The following is a 21,028-nucleotide window of genomic DNA, read 5'->3' on the forward strand; positions in this document are numbered from 1 at the left end:
GCTGTCCCTGGATCCCTGGAAGTGTCCCGGGCCAGGCTGGGATGGGGGAAGGTGTCCCTGATCATGTCAGGGGTGGGACTGGATTGTCTTTAAGGTGCTTTCCAACCCAAACCCTTCCATGGCTCTGTGACCCCCAGGGAGGGAGGATGATGATGCTCCTGCCCTCCTCCCGCCCTCTCCACGCGGGAAAAAGAGGAATAAACGCTTTGAGCCCTCCTGGGATACCGCAGCTGGGGCTGGGGGCTGCCCGGGCGGAGGGCGGCCCCCCCAGCCCCGCCCCGCCCCGGGGCTGTGCCGCCCCCCAGCCCTGCCCCATAAAGCAGCGCAGGAGCAAACACGGGGCTGCCTGCCCGGTTCCCGGTGCTCCCGGTTCCCGGTGCTCCCGGTTCCCAGCTCCCCGTACCCTATTCCGGTTTTTCTCCCGGTACATCCCGAGGATGCTGCGCCGCCGCGGAGCCTTCACGGTGCAGCCGCTCGGCGGTGACCTCGGTGAGTCGGTGGTCCCTGGATTGCGGGATACCCCGGGGTGTCCAACCCGCGTGGCTCATGCTGGGGGGATCCTCAGGGATCTCTGTTTTGAGGTGTCTGTGCTTGCAAGGAACCTGGGGGTTCCCCGGAACCCCCAATTTGTGCTAAAGAGGGTCTCTGGACCGCTGGTTTCCATCCCACTCGGTGCTGGGAGGGGCTCAGGCTACCGGCTGTGCTGGGAATTCAGGTTTTCCCTCCCTGAATTTTTGGGCTGACGGGCCCTTGCCTGCCCCCAGAGCCCGCTGGGTGCCCACTCAAGGCTTGGGGGTCCCCAAAACCCTGGGCCCGTGTGTGCCCCAGCTGTGCCGGGACCCCCTCCAGCAGCAACATCTGGGAGGTTCCGTGGGGCTGAGCTGGAGCTGCCAAGGCGGGGGGACACCCAGGAGGAGGTGATGGGGACACCCCACGCCCCTTCCGGCCCTCCCTGTGCCCCCCAGCCCGGTGGGGCTCCGGTGACACCCCCGTGGTGGCGGGGGGAGCAGCTCCTCGACACGCGGGGTCCTGCAGCCTGTGGAATTGCGGCGTGTGGGAACCGGGATGCCTGCAGCAGCCGCGGTGGAGGGGCTGCCCCCCGGAATTCCTGGGATTCAATCCTGCTGGGGCGGCCGGGCTGCTCCCCGGCATAGCTGGGATTCAGTGCCACTGAACGGCCGGATTGTCCCAGGGCTGGCTGCGACTTCCCGGCTCCCCTCGGCCTCTCCAGCCCCTGAGGGATGCACGGTGAGTGGCGCGGCCGCGGCAGGGGCAGGAATTTGGGAGCCCTGGGACCCCAGACCGGTGAATTCAGCCCACGCCGGAGCCCTGAGTGAGTTTTCTGGAATCCGGTGGGATGCACCCTGCACCTGGCTGCCTGCCGGCGCCCAAACCTCCCTCTCGCCTTCCCAGCTGGGGTGGGAAGGGAGTCCTTAACCACTGGCCCAGCCAGTACCGCCGATCCCAAACCCTGCGAGGAACCAGTTGGGAACCAGTCCTGTAATGAGGTGCCTCTGGATACAGGGCCCGTCGCCGGCTGGGGTGGCTATAAAAGGGAGCGCCGGGACGCCAGCCCGGCACTCGGCTGCGGCTCTCGGCGATGTGGGGTGGCTCCCGCGCCGTCTGGAAGAGGAGGTTCAGCTGCTGTGAGTGTGTTTGGGGGGGCTCGGCCCCCCGGGTGGGGTTTTGTGGGGGTGGGAAGCCCTCAGCAGGAGCCAAAGCTCCTCTCCCACCTCACTGAGCCCTTCGCCGTGGCCTGGCTGGGAAGGGAGGCGAGTGCCGGGGCAAGGAATGCCAAAAAACCCCCCAGGGATGAGCCGCAATCCCACCCTGAGCTGCGGGGTGGTGGTGGGCACAGCCAGGCTGGTGATGTCCCCATCCTGTGGGGACAAATGAGAGGAGCTTGTGGTCCCCGGGGCCAGGCCGTGTTGGGGATCCCGTGGCCACGCTGCGTCCTGGGCTGCCGGCTGGAGTGGGGTAAGGGACAATCCTGGGACAATCCTGGGACAATCCTGGCTCACACAGCCCCGGCCAGGTCAGGGTGAGGGCCGTGGGGGTCCCAGCAGCTCAGCAGCGCGGCTTGGCAGGAGGAGGAGGACGATGGAGGCCGCGGCCGTGATTTTGGGGAGCAGCGACAACACGCTGTGACTGCAGGAGTGCATCCCACCTGCAGCGACCCTCTGGGGAGGGGTCCCTGGGCAGGGGGGCTGCAACTCCCCTTGACAGCGGGGAGAGCGGCCTTGGGCCCGGCCGGAGCCGCTGTGAGGGGCTCGGGGGGCTTGGAGGAGCGGTGGGCACCCATTTTTCTGCCCAGGGACCCCCCAGCTGAGACCACCCGTCCTCCTTCCCCCCGCAGATGGTCCCTGGGATTCGGCCGAGAGCTGCATCGTGCGCACCTCCGCCAGCGTCTACCGCCGGCTGCAGGAGAGCCCGCGGCAGCCCCCGCGGGGCATGAACACCCGGGGATCCCCTCCGCCGCCCCCGCAGCCCCCCAGCAGCCCCCCGGCCGGCGGGAGGCTCCTCAAGTCCGAGTCCGAGGATTCCGGCGTGGAGATGGCCAGCAACGAGCACTCGCCCTCCACCCCGCTGGGCTCCGAGAGCAGCTTCTCCCTCGACGGCTTCCCGGCGGAGAAGCCCCCCGGAGAGGAGCCCCCCAGGACGGCCCGGAGCCGCTCGGCCAGCAGGAGGCTGCTGCAGGCAGCGCAGCGGAGCAGGAGGCAGCGCTGCCCGCGACAGCTCAGCCGGCGCAGCGCCAGCGCCGCCGACCTGGCGGAGCCACCGCGGGACCCCGAGGAGCCCGAGGGGGCGGCGGCGACTGCGGCTGGGGGGGCTCGGCCGCCAGGCAGCCCTGGAGACCCCCGGGCTGTGCCCGAGGCGGCGGTGTCGGGGCAGGGGCTGCGCTACCTGGAGCACGTGTGCCAAATGCTGGAGCGCCTGGCGCGGCTGCAGCAGGACAACCGCGCCCTCCGGCAGCAGGCGGCCGGAGCTCGGTGCGCCCGCCCGGGCACCCTGGTGAGGGCCGGGAGGAGACGGGGGGATGCGCGGGGAGGAGGTGTGGGGGTCCCAGCTGACACCCTGCCTGTCCTCTCCTCGCCCGCAGCCCAGCCGGCAGCCTCCGAGGCACGACTTGGGCACGTGGAGGGGTGAGGGGTTCCGGCCGCGCTCCTGCTCGGACAGCCAGGCGCCAGGTGAGCGGGGCGGGGTGCGGGAACGGTGAGATCTGGGGCAGGGTAGGCATTGGGGGATGCGGGAACGGTGAGATCTGGGTCCCGGAGAACATTGGGGGATGCGGGAACGGCGGGACCCGGGACAGGGTGGGCATTGGGGGATGCGGGAACGGCGGTGCCAGGTGGGATGTGGGATGGCAGGACGATGCCCATCACTCCTGACCAGTTTGTCCCCCCATGCAGTGGCCGAGCCCGGGCCGTGCCGGAGGATTTGGGGTCACTCAGTCAGCTCGCCCAGCCTGCTGGACCCGGCCGAGGGCGGGGCAGGTGCTCCAGCACCGGACAAGGTAGGGCGGGGAGGTGTCGGGGTGTGTCTCGGGGGGTCCCGGGGGTGTCCCTCGGGTGTCCCCGCTGACCGCAGCTCTCCCGCAGGACGGCCGCTCGCACTGGGGCCGGGTGAAGGTGCTGCTCACCCGCCTGACCCGCCGCTCCCTGCGGGGTGGCCGCTGCAGGTAGGACCGGGGCGATCCCGCTCCCACCGCCACACCTGCACGGAGGAACTACGTCACACCCCGCCCTATGACGTCACGCCCACCCGGGGCCGGCCCCCGGCCCGGCGCACCCCCTTCACCTTTATTTTTTTTTCCCCATAATAAAGTCTTTTCACTCATAACGACGCGGCTCTTAGCGAGGTGCTTGTTGTCGCGCCGTGACGTCACTCCCCTAACCCCGGCGTGACGTCACGCGAGGGCGCGTCACCTCCGCATCACTTCCGAGGGTTCTTCCGCCCCTTCTGTCCGAGCGGGCTCGGTCCCACGGACGGTCCAAGCGGCTGCCGCCCCTCCCGAGTCCCTTCCCCGGGTCACCGCCGAGCCCCCACCCAGCTCAGCCCCGGAGGGGTCTCGCTGTCTCGGGGTGGGGATAAAGCTTGTCCTTCCCCCCCCAAACCTCCCCGCTGAGCCCCCCGGACCCCTGGAGCAGCTCCGCGGGTGGGTTGGGGGCTCCCGGCGGGGCGATGATGCTCCAGGGCGCATGGCGGGTGGGGAGGAAGCAGCGGCTCTTCCTCGGATGGGGATCCCCGGTTTGGGGGGTGGGTGAGGATGGTGAGGAGGGGGGCGATGCTGTTCCGGCGCTGCTGGAGCCCCTCACGGTGTCGCCAGCTCCCCGCGGGACAGCCCGGTGCCGGAAGTGAGGAAGATGCAGCCCCGAGCCCCGGCCAGGCGCTCTGCCATCAGGTATCCCGTTATCCCTCCCTTTCCCCTCCTTTCCTGCTGATTTCCTACCGTCACTTGGGGTTTTTTCCTTCCTGCAGCGTCTCCCGAGCCCTCCCGGCATCGCTCCCAGCCGGATACCCCGCGGGCATCCCCGGAGCTGCAGCCTCCCGCATCCCTCCGCCGCTTCCCGGGAAACGTGAGTGCTCATCCTGCGGTTCCATCCTCACGGCAGGGGCTGGAGCCGGGTGTTGGGAGGGCAGGGGGTCCCTGGCAGTTCCCCCGGGGGGGTCGGCTGGGTCACAGCCTCACCAGGGGGTGCTGAAGGCTTTTTGGAGGTGGTTTGGGGGGATCTTATCCTTGTCCCCTCCTTTCCAGCATCAAAACTGTTCCCGTCACTCCCCCTCTGCTCTCCGGAGCCCCCCGGGGTGAGGACCAATGGGGAGGGGCTTGGGGAGGTGGGGAAAGGACAAGATGGGTGTTCCCAGTGCGGGGTGGGGTCTGGGCACCCCCTGCCCTGCTGCCCCTCTGCCACCTCCACCGGGATCTCTTCCTCCTCACCTGGGAAGCTCCGGCACAATCCCAGGGGATGCTGACCACCAGTCCAGGTGATGCTGAGTCTCCTTTCAGGGCCCAGGTGAGGAGGAGGAGGGTCTGATAGCCTCTCTGCCACCTTGGCACCCCCGGATCACCCGAGCAAGGGGAAAGTCCTGAACACCTGACAAGGAAAAGCAAGGTGTGGACCCAGGTGTGTGCTGCTGTTGGCAGGCATGGACAGGGTTAATTCATCCCACTGGTGAGGAAAACCTTTGGGATGGGTGGTGCTGGACTGGCATGTGCTGAAGCTGTCCCTGTCCCCTCAGGTCTTGTCCCCAAGGGGTTTGGTGACTCTGGGGAGGGAGTGGGACAGTCGGGATTGCTGCAGTGCCACGGGGCTAACCCGGAATTCCTGATGGGGAGCAAAAAGGAGGGAATCAGCAGGGAATGATCCCAATCCCGGGATGGCCTCACTGCCTCTCACATGGATCCTCCCGGAGGGCTGAGCACTGGTGAATCTCAGGGCTGCCCTAGACACCGAGGCTGAGCACATTCCGCATCGTAGAGTTAATTTTCCCTTCCTGCCAGCTCTCCCTATTAACGCTGGGATCTGGTGGGTGGTGCAAAACCCGGTAATTATCCACTTTTTACTACGGAAGATGGAATTCTCCTCCCCAGCCAGTGCGGAGAGTACGCAGAGCGAATCCCTGGGAACGCCTGGGTTAAGTTTCCATGGGTGAGATCCCTTTCCCGAGCACAGGGAGGGCAGGAGGAGCTGCTGGCACGGACCAGGAGCTGGGACTTGTGGATACTCAGGTGGGATGCTGGGGATGAGGTGGCTGAGGAGGTCTGGCTGTGCCATGCAGGGTGACAGTGACGCAGACAAAGCCACCAGGTGGGTTCAGGTGAGCCCAGGTGGGGTTGAATCTGGTGAGGAATCAACACCTCCAGGCCACAGAGGAGCTGCCACGGACCTTTGCCCACTTTGGAGCCATCCTGACGTCTGCAGGACTCTGATCCCGTGGGACAGTGTGTCCCTCGCTTGGGCACACGGGCTCCGTGCGTGGCAGTTAAATATATATATAAATATCTATATTCTATATATTTAGCATCCCTGCTCTTGGTAACCGTGGCAACTGGGTTTATTTTGCTTAAACCTGGCCTGGCATGTGATGTGGTTGGGAAGGAACAGCCGAGGGGAGAGGGAGGGATGAAGTTCTCCGTGCTGGGATGTGGGGAGGAGCCTTGGCACGGGATGTGGCACGGGATGCTCTCGTGGGGGGGGAACCTCGCTGTGTCCCTGCAATTCCTCACTGGGGACAGCCACCAGCATTCCCAGGGCTCTGTCCCATTTTGTTAGAGGGAACAGGGGTTTGGTTTTAGGGCGTCCATCTCCCTGTTTTCTGCTGGGCTTCCCAGCACACCCCTGACTGCTGTTCCCTGTCTCCCGCAGGGTCCTGTTTGCCAAATCCAGGTCCTGCTGGGAAGAGGTGGTGATGTTTTCCTGACCCCTGGGGCTGTGTGCCCTCACCTGGACCAGCAGGATCCTCCAAGGCAGAGGAGGGACCCTCGTCAGCTCCACCAGAACCCCACCAGGGTGGGATTCCCACCCCTTTTCCCACCCAGGACACAGCAGGCAGCCTCTCCTTATGCTTACAGACACCAGCTCAGCCCTAAATTCCCTATATTTTACTGGAAAACTCAATTCCTCGTGCTTTGACGCCGTTTCCTTCCCGCGCCTCCACGGGGGGGATGTTCATCCCAATTTTTTAATTCCAGGTGACACCCCAAGCACCCCCCGGGTCCCCCTGCAGTGGCGGCCAGGCGGCGGCAGAGGGCGACAGCGGCCCGGCGGTGACAGCGACAGCGACACGGCCCCGGCGGTGGCACCGACACGGCCCTGGCCGCGCTGCGCTGCCAAAAACTTTATTGGGGACAAGTGACGGAGCCCCCGAGCCCCCTCCCCGCACACCGAGGAGGGGCTGCAGCCCCCCAGTTTTCCATAGGTTTGCTCCCGGCTGGGTTGTGTCCCTTAGGGATCGCCCTGCCTGTCCCTGCTGTGGGGTTTGGGGTCCCCTGTCCCCTTCCCTGGACACCCCTGGCTCTGGAGCAGAGGCTCTTTGTACCATTGCTGGGAAAAGAGGGATGGATGCTCATCCTGGGAAGCATCACCCTCTCGCCATGCTTTAAAAAGTGGGATTTGAGTGATTTTGCCCTGCCCTGAGGGCCACTGGGTTCCTAAGGCACGAAATGAGGGATAGGAGTTGGGGGCCTCACCCTCTGGGGTGCCAAGGGGGCTGGAACTTGGGAAAATCCCATTCCCCCTCTTCATCCATGGCTCCTTTCCCTGCTCCTCCACACCCTCAAATTTAAGGCAAAACACTTGCGGAGTGACAAAGACAACCCCGACCCTGTCAGGAGTGCAGAGCCGTGGGGTGACAGGAGCAGCTCCAGCCCCCCAAAACCACCCCCGGGATGGGATCTGGGGTGAAGGGGGAGGATCCCCATCCCCTCCCCATCCCCACCCTCGCCTCAGTCATCAGCCACGATGGACAGAGCCCGCAGCTCGCTGAGCTTGGCGTCGTTCTCCCTCTCGCGCTGCTCGTCGCTCAGCCCCGGCCGGTCGATCTGCGCCGTCAGGTCCCCAAAAATCTTGTGCATCTCCGTGTAGTAGACAACCTGTTGGAGAAAGGGGGATTGGGGAGGGGAACCGGGGGGGGGTCTCCTCCCCGCCCACCCCCCCCGCGGTGCCCTCGGCAGCCCCTCGCCGCGGCGGCGGTGTCTAAAATAGCTCCCTCCCATGTGGCGATGCCACCCCCTTGGATTATTACAACTCAACACATTTTAATAACACGCTGCCCTTCTCCGCTCGCTTCCCATCTGGGAGCCGCGCGTGCGGGGCTGCCACCGGCACCGCCACCCTCCTGCCTCGGCCCCGCGCGTGTGTTTTGTCACCGGTGCCACCGGCACGAGCCGCCCGCCCACGCTGCCCGGTGGGCACGGTGGGCAGGGCGAGGGGCTCGGTGGGCTCGGGAAAGGGCGAGCCCGGCAGCGCCGTGCCCCGTGCGAAGCACGGGGAGGGAGGAGGAGGAGGGGTGTGTTAATAACGTGCTAATTAGCACCGCCAATTATCTCCGGCAGCGAGCAGCGCTTGCCGGCGCGGGAGCCCGTGGGTCAGCGCAGGCAGATGGCAGCGGGGTGGCTGCTCGGGCGCGGGCTCCGGAGAGGGGAGGGGGGCTGCCAGCCCTGCCTGCGGGACCCCCGCGGCTGTGGGACACCCTGGCGGTGTCGCGGGACCCCTGGCGCTGCGGGAGCCTCGGTGCTGCAGGACCCCCAGCCCTGCCCGCAGGAACCCCAGTGCTAGGGGATGTCTGGCCGTGACTGAGGGACCCCCGTGCCGCCTGGGGGATCCCTGGGTACCACGGGACCCCTGGCACTGCAGGGCTGTCAGCCCTGTGGGACCCCCAGCCCTGCCGGGGGCACTCCTGGCGCTGCAGGACCCCCAGTGCTGCCTGTGAGACCCCAGGAATTGGAGAACCTCTGGGTACCGCAGAACCCGTCACTGTAGGACCCCCAGGTGCCACAGGACCCCCAGCCCTGCCTGTGGGACCCTTGGCACTGCAGGACCCCCAGTCCTGTGGCAGATGTGGGATCCTGCCCCGGACATCCCCCCACCTCCACGGGTGCCCCCCAGGGTGGGCAATGCCAGCGTTGCCCCCGTTTGCCAGAGGAGCCCCAGCATCTCCAGCAGCACCAGTGCGGAGACACATCGTCTCCATGGAGACCAGCTCCCCTAATCCTGCTCAAAACCACGCCGATTTTGGGCAGGCCCGAGGGGGGATTTTGGGGCTCCACATCCCAGCACCGGCTGCCTGACCCCCCCTTGGCAGGGCTGGCCATGCCGGGGGTCCGGGGGCTGCTCCGTGGCCAGGGCTCCCCACGCAGCAGCGCCGGGTGAGTCACAGCGATGCTCATTTACACAGTGACTAACGAGCCCCACACGGGGCTGAGCTGGCAGAGCCCCCCAAAATCCTGCACCCCCCCAAAATCCTGCACCCCCCCAAAGCACAGCCCCACAGCTGGGCCACCCCAAATGTCCTCCCAACCCCTTTGCAAGCCAGAGATGCCAAAAACGCCCGAAATCCCTTGGCAGTGCCACAGGTGAGCAGGGATCCGGGGGGAAGTGCCCTGGAGCAGCCCCCCGGTGTCCCTTGTCCCCAGGCTGGAGCCAGCTGGGCTCCACTGGGTCACTCACGGCCAAGTGGCACTGCCAATTCCAGCATGGAAAAAGCAACTGTGTTGGAATGAATCTTGCTGGGGTGGCAGGGCTGGAGGCAGATGCTGCCCCTAGGATTGTCCCCAGGATTTGGGGACAACTGTCCCTCAGGATTGTCCTCCAGGATTGCTCTCAGGATTGTCCCCCAGGATTGGCTCCAGGACTGCCCCTCAGGATTGTCCCCAACCATTTCCCCTCGATCAGGATTGCCCTCTAGGCTTCTCCCCAGGATTGTCCCCTGGATGGAATGGGTAGAACAGAGTGAATTCTTTGGTGCTGCTCCCCCTCCACCCACATCCCGCAGCCATTGATCCCTTCCCGAGGGACACCCCGTGTCCCCAGGGCCTGATGGTGTCCTTGGGGATGCTCCTCTCCCCCAGCAGGCCCCAGCAGTGCAGAACCAGTTTGTGCCTCACCAGCCGAGCCTCCTGAGCTTCATCAACAAAATCCCACCAGCTTGGATCCCCCCGTGATTTCTCCTGTTGAAACAGGAGTGAAAACCCTCCCTGCCTCCACATCCCGGGGAGGGGATGCATCCCACACTGGTGACAGTGACAGTGGTGGCCCCACAGACAGCTCACCCTGCCCTACCTGCTCCACCAGCCCAGTACTTTTCCAGCTATGGATACCATATGCTCCGTCCCCATCCCATCAAATCCCATCTCCCAGCTCGCCTTTGAGCCCGAGCCAACGGCCCCAGTCCACCTGTCTTGAACTAATTCTGTTTGGGGACACGGTGTTCCGCGCATTTTCTATAGATCTCGGCCACAATGGCCCAGCTGGGCAGCACTCAGTGTTTGGGGCAGCCCTGCCCAAAACAAACCCGGGGGTTCTGCCAGGGCTTGGCTCCCCCAGCCCACAGCACCCTCCCTGCCTGCCAGCCCCATCCTTCCCCCCATTTCACTCAAACCCAAAGGAATCTCCCGTTTTCTAGCTGGAAAATAAAGCCCAAAGCGGGAAGGAAGTGCTGTTCACGCCTGACACCAGCGACAGCTCCAAAATCCCCCCCTTTCATCTCCATGTGGCCACTTCAAAGCCCCCAGCCAGGGAAATATTTGCCTCCCTTGGCTTGGCCCGGGCCCGTGGGTGGAGAGAAGAATTTGGTGTTGAATGTTACAGCCCTGCGAGCTTGGGACATGTCCTGGCGTCAGGAGACACCCGGGGTTGGGAGCTCGGCCAGCCTGTGCCATGGGAACTCGCCCACCCTGGGAGGTTTGGGAGGGTCTGCTAGGGTCAGAGCCACGGAGGTGCTTGGGAGAAGGGTCTTCCCTCTCCTGGGGAGGCAGCTGGTCCTGTCCCAGCTCGTTGTGGTGCTGGGCGGTGTCACTGTCACATAATTTAACTCCCAGCTTTCTCCAGGGTCAAAAAACAGGGAAAATGACATGGTTTCGCCTTTGGATGGTGGGTTTGACCCAGGGAGAAACAACCCCAAAGTCACAGCCCCCTGCATGGTGCCAGCTGATCCCAGTCCCACCCCATCCATCCCTCTCCCTGAGGGATTCACCTCCAGCCTCATCCCAACCATCACTCCCAGAGAGGAACCTGCAGAAAAGGCTGAGAATAGAAATTCCATCGAGGAACACGACCACATCCAGATGCTAAACCAGCTCAGGGAGGCACGGAGGAGGGAGGGAAACCTGGGAAGAACTGGGCTGGCTGGGCAGCATTCCCATGCTGGGATGGGGATGCTCCTGGCATCCCTGGGGCTGCCCTTCCCAGCCAGGTGCCTGCAGGTGAGCAGCTGCCGAGCTGACTCAGGGCTCCGGGTGCTATTCCTGGCTCGCCACTGACTCATTACCTTGGGCAAATCGCATCCCTTTTCCATCTTATTTCAGCCACTTCGATGGGAAAATGCTTCCCAGAGCTCCTGAGCTAGCAGGGCACACAGAGCCCAAGCTCAGCCTCGGCACAAATATTCCAAGCTCTCCTCCCAGCATCCCTCCTCGGGGGTGGAAGGATGCAGCCAGTGCTGGGAAAGGAGAGGGATGAGGCTCCCGTGGAGGCTGGCAGGGAGGGAGGGATGTGAGCTGCATCCATCTGGGACCAGCTCTAGTCCAGCCTACGGGAGATGCATCAGCTTTGTTGTGACGCTGCCTTTTTGGGTGTTTAAAACGGGATTTCACTCGGTTTTCCCAATGAATTCCTCACCTGAAGAGAGGCAGGGCTGATAGAAGGGAAAGAAAGCTGAGGATTCCCGAGGAGGAAGAGGGATGTGGATGGAGAGTCACAAACAGCCCCAGCAGTGACACCCTGCTGCTCTGGGTGCTCTGAGCACACCCATCCCAATGTCCTTGTCACCCTGAATTCCTTGGGAATCAGGACACAAATGGAATGGGAGAACCCAGAGGGGGCAAAGCTGCTCCCTGAGGAAACTCATGGATCACAAAGCCCCGGAGAGGGCAGAGAACATTGGGGTTTCAAAGCCTCACCCACAGAGGGGGTCTGCAGGGGGGGAAAGGGCCAGCAAGACTCTGCGGCGGCTCCGGGAATTCTGGTTATTCCGGGCTGGAACAGGGAGCCCTGAGCCCGATTGCTAAGGGAACAGCAGGAACAGCATCCCCAGCACCCACCCTGCGGCGCAGGGAGCATCGGCACCATCTGCTAGGTGAATCAGCCTGCAGACAACTCGCTGGCAGCTCCGCCGAGAGGCCCCCCCAAGTCGGAGGTGAGATGGAACACGTGCTCCAGGCACCCCCCCGCCGCACACCTGGGTCCCTGCGGCCCCAAAATGCTGCAGGAGAACACCCAGCACCCAGTTCTGCCCTCCTGCCGGAGCTGGAATGCCTCGGGAGCCATGGCATGGCTTGCCAGAGGTTCTCAAAGCCTGGGGAGATCCCAAGCTGCCCATCTGCAGCCTGAAGGAAAGGGTGAAGGAGAAGGAAGGAGGAGGAGGAACGGCAGAACGTTCCCTGAGGAAGCTCTCTCCCGAATTTTAGGATGGAAATGGAAGCTGGGGGATATTCAGGCCACCTCGTCCTGCAAATTTGTGGTGTGGAGATGTCCCGGGAGCCTCTTCTCTGCTCACCCTTCAGAGGAGCCCAAACACCTCAGAGCAGATCCAACCCTGAGATGGCATTGCCGGGTGGATAAAACCATGGAATTGCAGTGGATAATGCCCAGGCAGGGCTGGAACTGCGGGACAGGATGTGACACAGGAAGGGACAAAGTCTCACCTGTGCCCGGACCAGCGACTCGAAGCTGGGTTTGAAGTAATCGATGCGGCTGCTGTAGAACTTGGGCATCTCCTCCAGGAGCTGCTTGTTCTTGGCTTCAAAGTCCTCCTTCACCGGGCGCAGCTCCTCCCGCGCCTGCCGAGGGACAGGGAGGGAATCACTCCTGGGAAAAGGGTTTGCCTGCTGTAGAGACCACCCCAGGACAATGGCACGCTTTGCTTTGATGGGAGGAGCTGGTGGGACCCATGGGATCAACACATGGAACCTGGTGGGACCCATGGGATCATCCAAGAGAGCCTGGTGGGACCAAGTGACCATCCAATGGAATCTTGTGGGACCCATGTGACCAATTAATGGATCCTGATGGGACCCAAATGACCATTCAATGGAGCCTGGTGGGACCCAAGTGACCACTCAATGGAGCCTTGTAGGACCCAAATGACCACTCAATGGAGACTGGTGGGACCCAAATGACCATTCAGTGTAATCTGGTGGGACCCAAATGACCATCCAACGGAGGCTGGTGGGACCCAAATGACCACTCAATGGAATCTCATGGGTCCCATGTGACCAATAAATGAATCCTGACGGGACCATCCAATGGACCCTGATGGGACCCAAATGACCATTAAATGGACCCTGGGGGAACTCAAATGACCATTCACTGGACCCTGGGGGAACTCAAATGACCACCCAATGGAGGCTGGTGGGACCCAAGTGACCATTCAGCGTAATCTGGTGGGACCCAAATGACCATCCAATGGAGACTGGTGGGACCCAAGCTCTGACCCTGGAAAGCCACAGGACACCCAGAGAGGATGAATCTTCCCTCCTTCAGAAAAACATGGACAAAACCAATCCCCAGAGCTCAGCCAGGCTGCAGAACATCCCCGGCCACATCCATGTCCCCTCACCCCGCGATCCAGGGACCATCCCTCCCTGTCCCCAGCGTCACCATGACCTTCAGCTCGGTGCATCCAACTGGCTCCTTTAAACAGAGCGTGGGGAGGATGGGAAATGTCTCCGGGATGGTGTGGAAAAGGGCAGGAGGGGGTGGGCTGTGAAATATTAGCTCGGTTCAAGTCTGCCACTTAATCCCGGTGCCATTCCGACGGGAGGGGTTGAGGGAGAGCCCAGCCTGGCCGTGGCGCCGGCCCTGGGGACAGGGACAGCGTGCCAGAGGGGTGGCATGGCCTGGGCTGCAGGCTGGGAAAGCCTGGAATCATCCCAGCAAAGGAGTAGATTCATTATTTGCCAGAAAACTGGGAGCGTTGAAACTCCCAGGGTGGAGCTCATGGGGAAAACTCCTGGAATGGAGTTCATGGGGAAAAATCCCAGGATGGAATTCATGGGGAAGAATTCTGGAATGGAATTAATAGGGAAAAATCCTGGAATGGAATTCATGGGGAAAACTCCTAGGATGGAATTCATGGGGAAAACTCCCTGGATGGAGATCATGGGGAAAACTCCTGGGATGGAATTCATGGGGAAAAGTTTTGGAATGTAGTTCATAGGGAAAAATCCAAGGATGGAGATCATGGGGAAAAATCCCAGGATGGAGTTCAGAGGGAGCAGAAGAGCAGAAAACCTGGAGCAAACCACAGATGTAAATCTGCAGCTCAGTAATTAAATACCTGGATGAGATGAGATCAAATTTGGACCCTCTGGATACCCCAGGTTGGGAATGCTCAAAGCTCCCTCCCACAGGTGTTTAAACTCAGTGTTTGGTGAAGAATTTTTCTTTTTTGGGGGGGAGGAATTAGATCAAAAGTTCATTAAGGGGAAAAAATAAATGAAATAACTAAACCCTGCTTAATCACCAGGACAAAAGAATTTCCATTTTTCCAGCCCCAGCTTTAGTCGCTGAGGCTGAGCAAAATAAGCTGCTTACTGTTAAACCAGAGGTGTCTTTTGTTCAGGCTGCTCTTGAACACAAAACTTCATTTTTTTGGGGGGGAAATTCATCAGAAAAACGCTTTTTCTTTGACTCTGAGAATCAATTGTTCCTGGGAGGATCAAGCCACGTGCTGCTGGAGCGACAGATTTCGGGGGAAAAACGCTGGGGAAGATTGGATTAAAAAAAAAAAAAAAAAGCCAAAAACCAACAAACTCATCACGATTTCGCTAAAATTCGGGAGAGAGCAGAAAGAATCTGGCAAAACTTCCTGTTAACCAATTACTGCAATTTTCCAAGACGAATTTTTTTTGGGGAACAGGTGGCAAACATAAAGCTGGGAAAGGCTCTGATCTGTTCCCTTCCCCATCCAGCTGCTTGCTCACCACTGACTCCGAGCATCCCCAGAGCTCTGGGGGCTCTGATTCCATTCCATCTTGGAAAATATTCCATTTTCTCTTGGAAAAGAGGCTCCTTCCCTTCACCCAGCGCCGGAAAACATTTTTGCGCTGTCAAAAACGCGATTTTTTTTTTTTACACAAGACATCCTCCCAAAATGTTCTATTCGGATGTCATAGGAAGGGAAGGGAAAAGCTTTTTCCCGAGTTTTCCCAGGAATGCTGCCTGGCTGGGAATATCTCCATACCTGGTGCAGCTTGGCCAGGACTGGGCCAGTTCTCTCTTTTTCCTCGTATTTTTCCACCTTGGATTGCAGGCGTTTGTAGTCCTGGAGAGTTTGCTCTCGGCGCTTCACGGCCATGTTCAGGCTGGGGAAGACACTGCTGAACCTGGAAAAAAAAATGGGAAGGCGTTGGGATGGGATGTTCTATTTTTGGGGGTTTTTTTCCCTATTTAATTAATTTTTTGTGCTTTTTTTTGCTAATTTTTTTAGGCTTTTTTGGTGTATTTTTTTGCCTTTTTCTCTTTTTTTTTTTGCTTTCTTCTAATCGATTTTTTGCCTTTTTTTCCCGCAAACTTTTGCTCTTTTTGGGTTGCTGAGGAGAAGCCCTGAGTCCTCCCCAGAAGGATTCACAGCACCCAACAATTTATCCAGCCTATGGGAAAGATTCCTATTATTAAAACGTGTTACAAATTGAGGAAACATGAACATCTGATGGGAGAATATTTTTGAATGCGACAGAAAAGGCGAAAAGCAGGAACTGGAATGTTGCTCCTGTCTCTTAATTCCAGGAAATTGAATTATCCCAGGGGATACCAGGGCTGTGGGTTGGGATCAAATGGGTGATGCTCTCTCTGGAGAAAAATAATTCAATATTCCTAAATTCCAGGGTGATTTTGGGGAGGGAATTGATAGTATAAAAACATCTCCGAGCACCCTGGCGATGGATTTAACTTCCAAGCAAGAACAAACAGCCTTCCCACCTCTTAAAGTGGAAAAAAAAAAAAAAAAGAAAAAGATAAATATAAATATAAATCAAACCAGGGGGCCCATTAGCAAAAAGAGAAGCCGCAGATGTCACTTGACGAGTGTCATTTGCTTCAGATGTGACCTAAATCCACGGTTCAACCGGAACCACGGGTGTTCCAGCCCCATTAAAATCCCATTTTCCACTCTCTCTGGAGGGTGCTGATGGGCTGGACCGGTGGGTGCCGAGGGAAAACTTTCATCCCTGAGCTTTGGTTTGCAAAGGGCAAATGCCAGGAGGGAGGAAAAGTGGGAATATTTGTATCCCGGCGTTTGTGGAGCATCTCTGAGCTGGGGATGTGATCCTTCAATCCTGCACACCCCCCAGGGCTGGCACAGAACAAATCCATGGAAATGTAAATATAAATATGTATCCCATGATATTCTCCCTCTGTTGCAACAGATTGGGGATGAGGAACAACCTGGAAAAGTCATCAGGGAGCTGCTCCAGCTGCCCAGGGCGGATCAGATGCTCTGGCCTGACATTGCTTTTTATGGCCACCATCCCACACGATCCTATTATATTTAAATGGGAGACATGGCCTGGGTGCAGCAGGCATGGCCTCACCAGCTCCTGGGCTGCTAAAATATCTCCTGGAAAATCGAAAAAATCTCTAAAATATCTTTTTGGAAAGTCCGAAAATCCGCCGGGAAAGGGGTTAGGGAAATTGGGATGGGAGAGGAGGAGGGAAGGGCTGGCCAGGCTGAGAGGTCTCATGGAATTATGGTTTGGGTTGATGGAATTGTGGAATGGTTTGGGTTGGAAGGAACCTTCAGGACTCTCTGGCTGGGCAGGAACATCTTCCACTGGCCCAGGAGGTTCCAAGCCCACTCCAGCCCGGCCTGGAACACTTCCAGGGATGTTTTTATGTTTTTATACTCCTCACTATGGGATGTCCCTTCCCAGTGGTACACAGACAATGCCAGCTGCTTGATGTCACAGCTTCTGCAGGAATTTTTCCCAGTTATGAACGATGGGAAGGATTGATCCCATCAGTCCAGAGGCTCTCCTGGTTTATTGATGTTCCATCCCTGCTGGGGGAGGTTTGGGAAGAACACACAACTTCACACCTAATGCAGGGAATAAAGACCACGGGGATGAGCTGAGCTGCTCCTCCAAAGCAGGAATCCATGGGAATGCCAGAGGAGATTCCAGGCTGGAGGCTGGGAAATCCTCCTTTTCCTCCCTGCCCTGAGCACAGCCACCATCCAGCACTGCCATCACACCCAGAAATCACAAAAACCCTTCCTGTGATGTCCCCAAACCCTTGAGCCTCCCGCTGGCACTCAGACCCAGCTGTCATGGTGTTTTCCTGGTGGCCAAACCTTTCCCTGTCACTTCCATGCCTGAACAGAGCCACGAGACTCCGGCAGAGTCACACAGAGCCACTTCCACCCCAATCACAGGGAACATCCAACCCTTTCCCTTGGAGGACACACAAGACAATCAGCGACGCAGTTTCCACTTAACTTTGAAGTTAAATCTGGGTTTTAAAAAGGGAAGAAAAAGGCTCGATTTTGATTTTTTTTTCTTTTTTCCCCCCTTTTTATTCCCGGTATCGACTCGGTGCAATTTCACAGCCCAGTAATGGAAGGGGCACTGTGCTTTAAAAAAAATATCTACAGGGCTGGATCTGAAGAGGCTGTGACTGTGTAGGCACAGCAACTCCTGTCTCACAAGGACTTTTAATGCATAGATTATACGCTGCATTTCCGAGAGCAGGGGGGGCTCAGCTCCCCGGAGCTGCAGCTCGGAGTGTCCTGAGTTCCAGCCTGGCTGCTGGGAATCATCGAATCCCACACTGGGTTGGGTGGGAAGGACCTTAAATCACCCCATTCCACATGGCAGGGACACCTTGCACTGTCCCAGGGTGCTCTAAGCACTGTCCAAGCTGGTCTGGAGCACTTCCAGGGGTGAGGAAGTGTTTCCCAGCTTCTCTGGGCAATCTGTGCCATCCTCATCCTCACAGGGAAGAATTCCTTCCCGATACCTCATTTAAATCTCTCATTTTTTAGCTCAGAACCAACCCTATCACTGTCTGAAGCTCCCTCAGTGTGGTTGTCCTTCTCCAGCAGCACCGGCAGGATGGATTGGGTCACTTGTGGCTTTTCTGGACACCATGGATGTTCTGGCTGAGCTCTCCCTGTGGCCACAGAACTTTTCCCATGCCAGCCACGCTCTCCCCATGAGCCACCTGGTTCCATTTCCATGCAGGATCAGCTCAGCTCCAGCAGGGAAGGAAGGTCCTTCCTTGGACTCCTCATGATCGAGGCAAAGCTGCCTCCAGCTCCTGAAGGAATCCCTCTGCCTGAATTCCCTGTGAGCCTCTGAAATCCCTCAGGATTCACCCAGAAAGGGTTTCAAGCCCTGCCCAGGTTTTTCTCCCTGTGTGGACAGAAATTTGATCCCAAGGCGAGTGCCAGGGGTGCAGAGGGAGAGACAGGCTCCCGGCAGTGCCAAGTTATTCTGAGGAATTCCTAACTCCACACGCAGCCCCAGTGTCTTCACAACCATCTCACGCACGTTAGGGACAACTGGCACAAAGGCTCTGCAGAGCCTCTGCCATCCACAGACACCCCGAGGGGATCAGGAGTGTTTTCCAAAGCCTTTGGAGCAGCACCTCCAACCCCTCCTGGCAGCCAAGGGGACAATGCCAGCAGCTTGAGGTCGTGGCTTCTGCAGGAGTTTTTCCCAGTTATTAACGATGGGAAGGATTGATCCCATCAGTCCAGAGGCTCTCCTGGTTTATTTGATGTTTTATCCCTGCTGGGGGAGGTTTGGGAAGAACACACAACTTCACACCTAACACCTGAAAGGATGGATCAGCATCAGCCAAACATCCCCTGGAAACAGAGCCTGAACAACTCAATATGGAATTTTCGGGAAGCACGGAAGCCTCACAAGCAATCCTGCTTGTTTCACCAGAGGGAATCCATAGGGATGATGGGTCTGACAGCCACAACCACTCCCAAACCCCACCCCAACCACCACTGCCCTCTGTTTCTCAAAACTTCCCATTTTTAAGGCAAACCCCAAAAAATCCAAGCCGACTTGAAAGCAAGTTTGGAGGGGATGGTGGCAAAGTGAAGGCAGAACAGCACTCGGGGTATTAGAGCCCCAGCCACGAAAGCAGCTTGTGGAATAAGCTGCTGTTGTTCCCTGTCACTTTTTAGGGAAGGCTGCTGAGAGGGGATTACAGCCCAGGCAGCTTAAGAGGAGCAGGTGAGGGGAGATACGCAGGGATAACGAAAAGAAAATACAAATTACTCTGCCCGTGGCTGCGGGGGGAGAGGGGGAACCTGCCGGTGAACTCCTCTCCGGATGACAGGTTATCCTTGGAAAAACATCTAAATCACCCTGTTCCCTGCATTCTAAATCGTGTTCCCACCTCGTCTCCACGCCAGCCTGCCTTCAGCTCCCCGTAATTAGAGGATGGGGTTGGAGAGAGGCTGCCACGGGAGATAAAAGTGTCCCCAGGATTCCTGGTGCTGCTGGATGTGTTTGTTACTCAGCCCAGCTGACACGTCTGGGGCTTGGGAATTGGAAATTCTTCCCATCTCTCTGCTGGGAAGCCCTGGGGATGTTGGGGATGCTCGAGGAGTGGGAACAGTCTGTCACCTCTCCGTCTTCTCCTCGCCCTCTCCATCCCAAATCCTCGTCCTACAGCTTCCTCCAGCCCCCATTTGTAGTACCAGCAATGGGAAATTTTGGCACAGGGAAAAATAATGGTAAAACCTGCAATTCTCCCTGTTTTCAAGCATCTCCAAACCCTTACTGGCAGTCTGTAAGCTGGACTAGGCTGGCACACACATGGCTCCTCCCTATGGCATTATTTTTGGGAGGATGGCTTGGATAAGAAACCAAAAGGAAATGGAGAAAATCTATGGCTGGTGTTGGACAGGTAAAAAAAAAAATGAACGACAGAGATGGGAAGCATCAGATGTCAAAGAAAGCCATGCTGGATGAGGTGAGGGGAAGTCTGGAGAGGCATCAGGATGGCCCAGGAGCATGGAGGGACATTCCTGCCATTCCTCAGCCTGTGCCCACACGTCCGTCAGGGCCTGTCCACCCACCAGGAAGGGGGAAATGACACCCAGCCCTTCCTCCTGGAGGGAAAAGGTGCAGGAATGGAGATGCTGGGCTGAGGAAGTGGTGCACTGGGGATTAGGTGGCCATGTGGCTTCTCCAAATCCTCATTAGGGGCTCGTTAAGGCCATGAAAGCAGCTTTTCCTGCTTCCGGTTCAGCACCCCTGGAGCTGCTCCTGGCCAGCTCTGGTGCCTTTTCCTGGCAGCTTGAGGGAATTTGGGAATGGTGGGATGAAGGTGGAGTGAGGAATCCCTGCTCCTGGTTGCTGTCACTGGCAGATGTTGGTGACACACAGCTCTGATGGAATTTATCCATCCCTGCTCTGAGTGGCTCCAGGATTGCACCTCTGCCATGTCCCAAGGGGGTGACACCAACACCTGGGTGGTGGCACCTCGGTGGCAGCACCCTCTGTGTCACCCCTGCCTAAGCCAGGGTAACCAGGACATCCCTGTGGCCAAACCTCTCAATTTGGGGATCAGGACGATGCTCCAAGGGAATGAAACCATGCCAAGGTGGCCATGATATTCCCGTGGCTAAAGTTCTCAAATTTTGGGATCAGGACAATGCTCCAAGGGAATGACACCAAGCCAGGGTGGCCACGACATTCCCATGGCCAAACCTCTCCAATTTTGGGATCAGGACAATGCTCCAAGGGAATGAAACCATGCCAAGGTGGCCAGGACATTCCCATGGCTAAAGTTCTCAAATTTTGGGATCAGGACAATGCTCCAATGGAATGACACCAAGCCAGGGTGGCCATGACATTCCCATGGCCAAACCTCTCAATTTTGGGACCAGGATGATGCTCCAAGGGAATGTCACCAAGTCAAGGTGACCAGGCCACCCCCCTGCTCCGAGAGGGTCAGACAGAGTCTGTTAAATCGAGCCCTGCAGCCCTGGAAATCTGCTCCCAATGTGAAAGGCCCTAAATCCCACGGATTTCCAAACCACCTGGCTCATCTAAGCTGCTTCCTTCCTTAAATCAGGACACACAAGATGGATCACTAAGACTCCAGCAGTCCATCCCCAGTCCCTGACCCTGCCCTGGCTGGGAAGAACTGGGAGAGTGAAGTCCAAACCAGCTGGGTTTGTCCCCCTTTGCCCCAAATCCGCTGCTCTGGTGTGAGATTACAAAAGATTCAGAAAAGCTCCCAAAGAGGAGCCCAACCCTGCTGCCCAGCTCCTCGCCCAACCCATCCACGGAAAAATGCAATATTCTCACTGGAGCTTTGCTCTTTCCCTGAAAATAAATGAG

General features: G+C 58.7%; 2 protein-coding genes and 1 long non-coding RNA gene across 4 annotated transcripts in view; 2 read left to right on the top strand and 1 right to left on the bottom strand.

Moving 5' to 3' along the window:
• The first annotated feature begins 125 nt into the window (after positions 1 to 125).
• C22H8orf58 (chromosome 22 C8orf58 homolog) lies at positions 126 to 3,834 on the top strand. Of its 2 annotated transcripts, XM_085080899.1 has the most exons (6): positions 126 to 489; positions 1,525 to 1,646; positions 2,357 to 3,012; positions 3,101 to 3,188; positions 3,411 to 3,514; positions 3,600 to 3,834. In XM_085080899.1, the coding sequence occupies exons 2-6, from the start codon at positions 1,601 to 1,603 to the stop codon at positions 3,681 to 3,683; spliced, it is 978 nt and encodes a 325-aa protein (XP_084937025.1). In that variant the 5' UTR covers positions 126 to 489; positions 1,525 to 1,600; the 3' UTR covers positions 3,684 to 3,834. The 2 variants fall into 2 exon arrangements, with proteins under 2 accessions (XP_084937025.1, XP_084937024.1); XM_085080898.1 differs by lacking the exon at positions 1,525 to 1,646 and having other exon boundaries at positions 130 to 489.
• A 64-nt stretch (positions 3,835 to 3,898) lies between these two features.
• Positions 3,899 to 6,620, top strand: LOC146428008 (uncharacterized). The gene is made up of 4 exons (XR_014856249.1): positions 3,899 to 4,402; positions 4,480 to 4,577; positions 5,009 to 5,126; positions 6,369 to 6,620. It is a non-coding gene; the product is annotated as an uncharacterized LOC146428008 (long non-coding RNA).
• A 146-nt stretch (positions 6,621 to 6,766) lies between these two features.
• Positions 6,767 to 21,028, bottom strand: part of BIN3 (bridging integrator 3) — a 38,263-nt gene continuing 24,001 nt past the window's right edge. Inside the window, exons 7-9 of the mRNA XM_085080900.1 lie at positions 14,905 to 15,046; positions 12,365 to 12,499; positions 6,767 to 7,594 (exon numbers count right to left, since the gene is read on the bottom strand). Coding sequence (XP_084937026.1) covers positions 7,448 to 7,594; positions 12,365 to 12,499; positions 14,905 to 15,046 — 424 coding nt within the window. The 3' untranslated portion in view covers positions 6,767 to 7,447. The remainder of the gene's footprint in view (positions 7,595 to 12,364; positions 12,500 to 14,904; positions 15,047 to 21,028) is intronic.

This window comes from Lichenostomus cassidix, chromosome 22 (assembly GCF_008360975.1).
Source record: "Lichenostomus cassidix isolate B80296 chromosome 22, HeHo_3.0, whole genome shotgun sequence".
Classification (NCBI taxonomy): domain Eukaryota; kingdom Metazoa; phylum Chordata; class Aves; order Passeriformes; family Meliphagidae; genus Lichenostomus; species Lichenostomus cassidix.

Bases quoted from the DNA above. Each gene is read 5' to 3' on its own strand.
- C22H8orf58 (XM_085080898.1), top strand. From the start codon at position 147: ATGATGATGCTCCTGCCCTCCTCCCGCCCTCTCCACGCGGGAAAAAGA. The intron at 490-2,356 runs GTGAGTCGGTGG...TTCCCCCCGCAG, and splicing joins GCCGCTCGGCGGTGACCTCG to ATGGTCCCTGGGATTCGGCC. The intron at 3,189-3,410 runs GTGAGCGGGGCG...CCCCCCATGCAG, and splicing joins CTCGGACAGCCAGGCGCCAG to TGGCCGAGCCCGGGCCGTGC.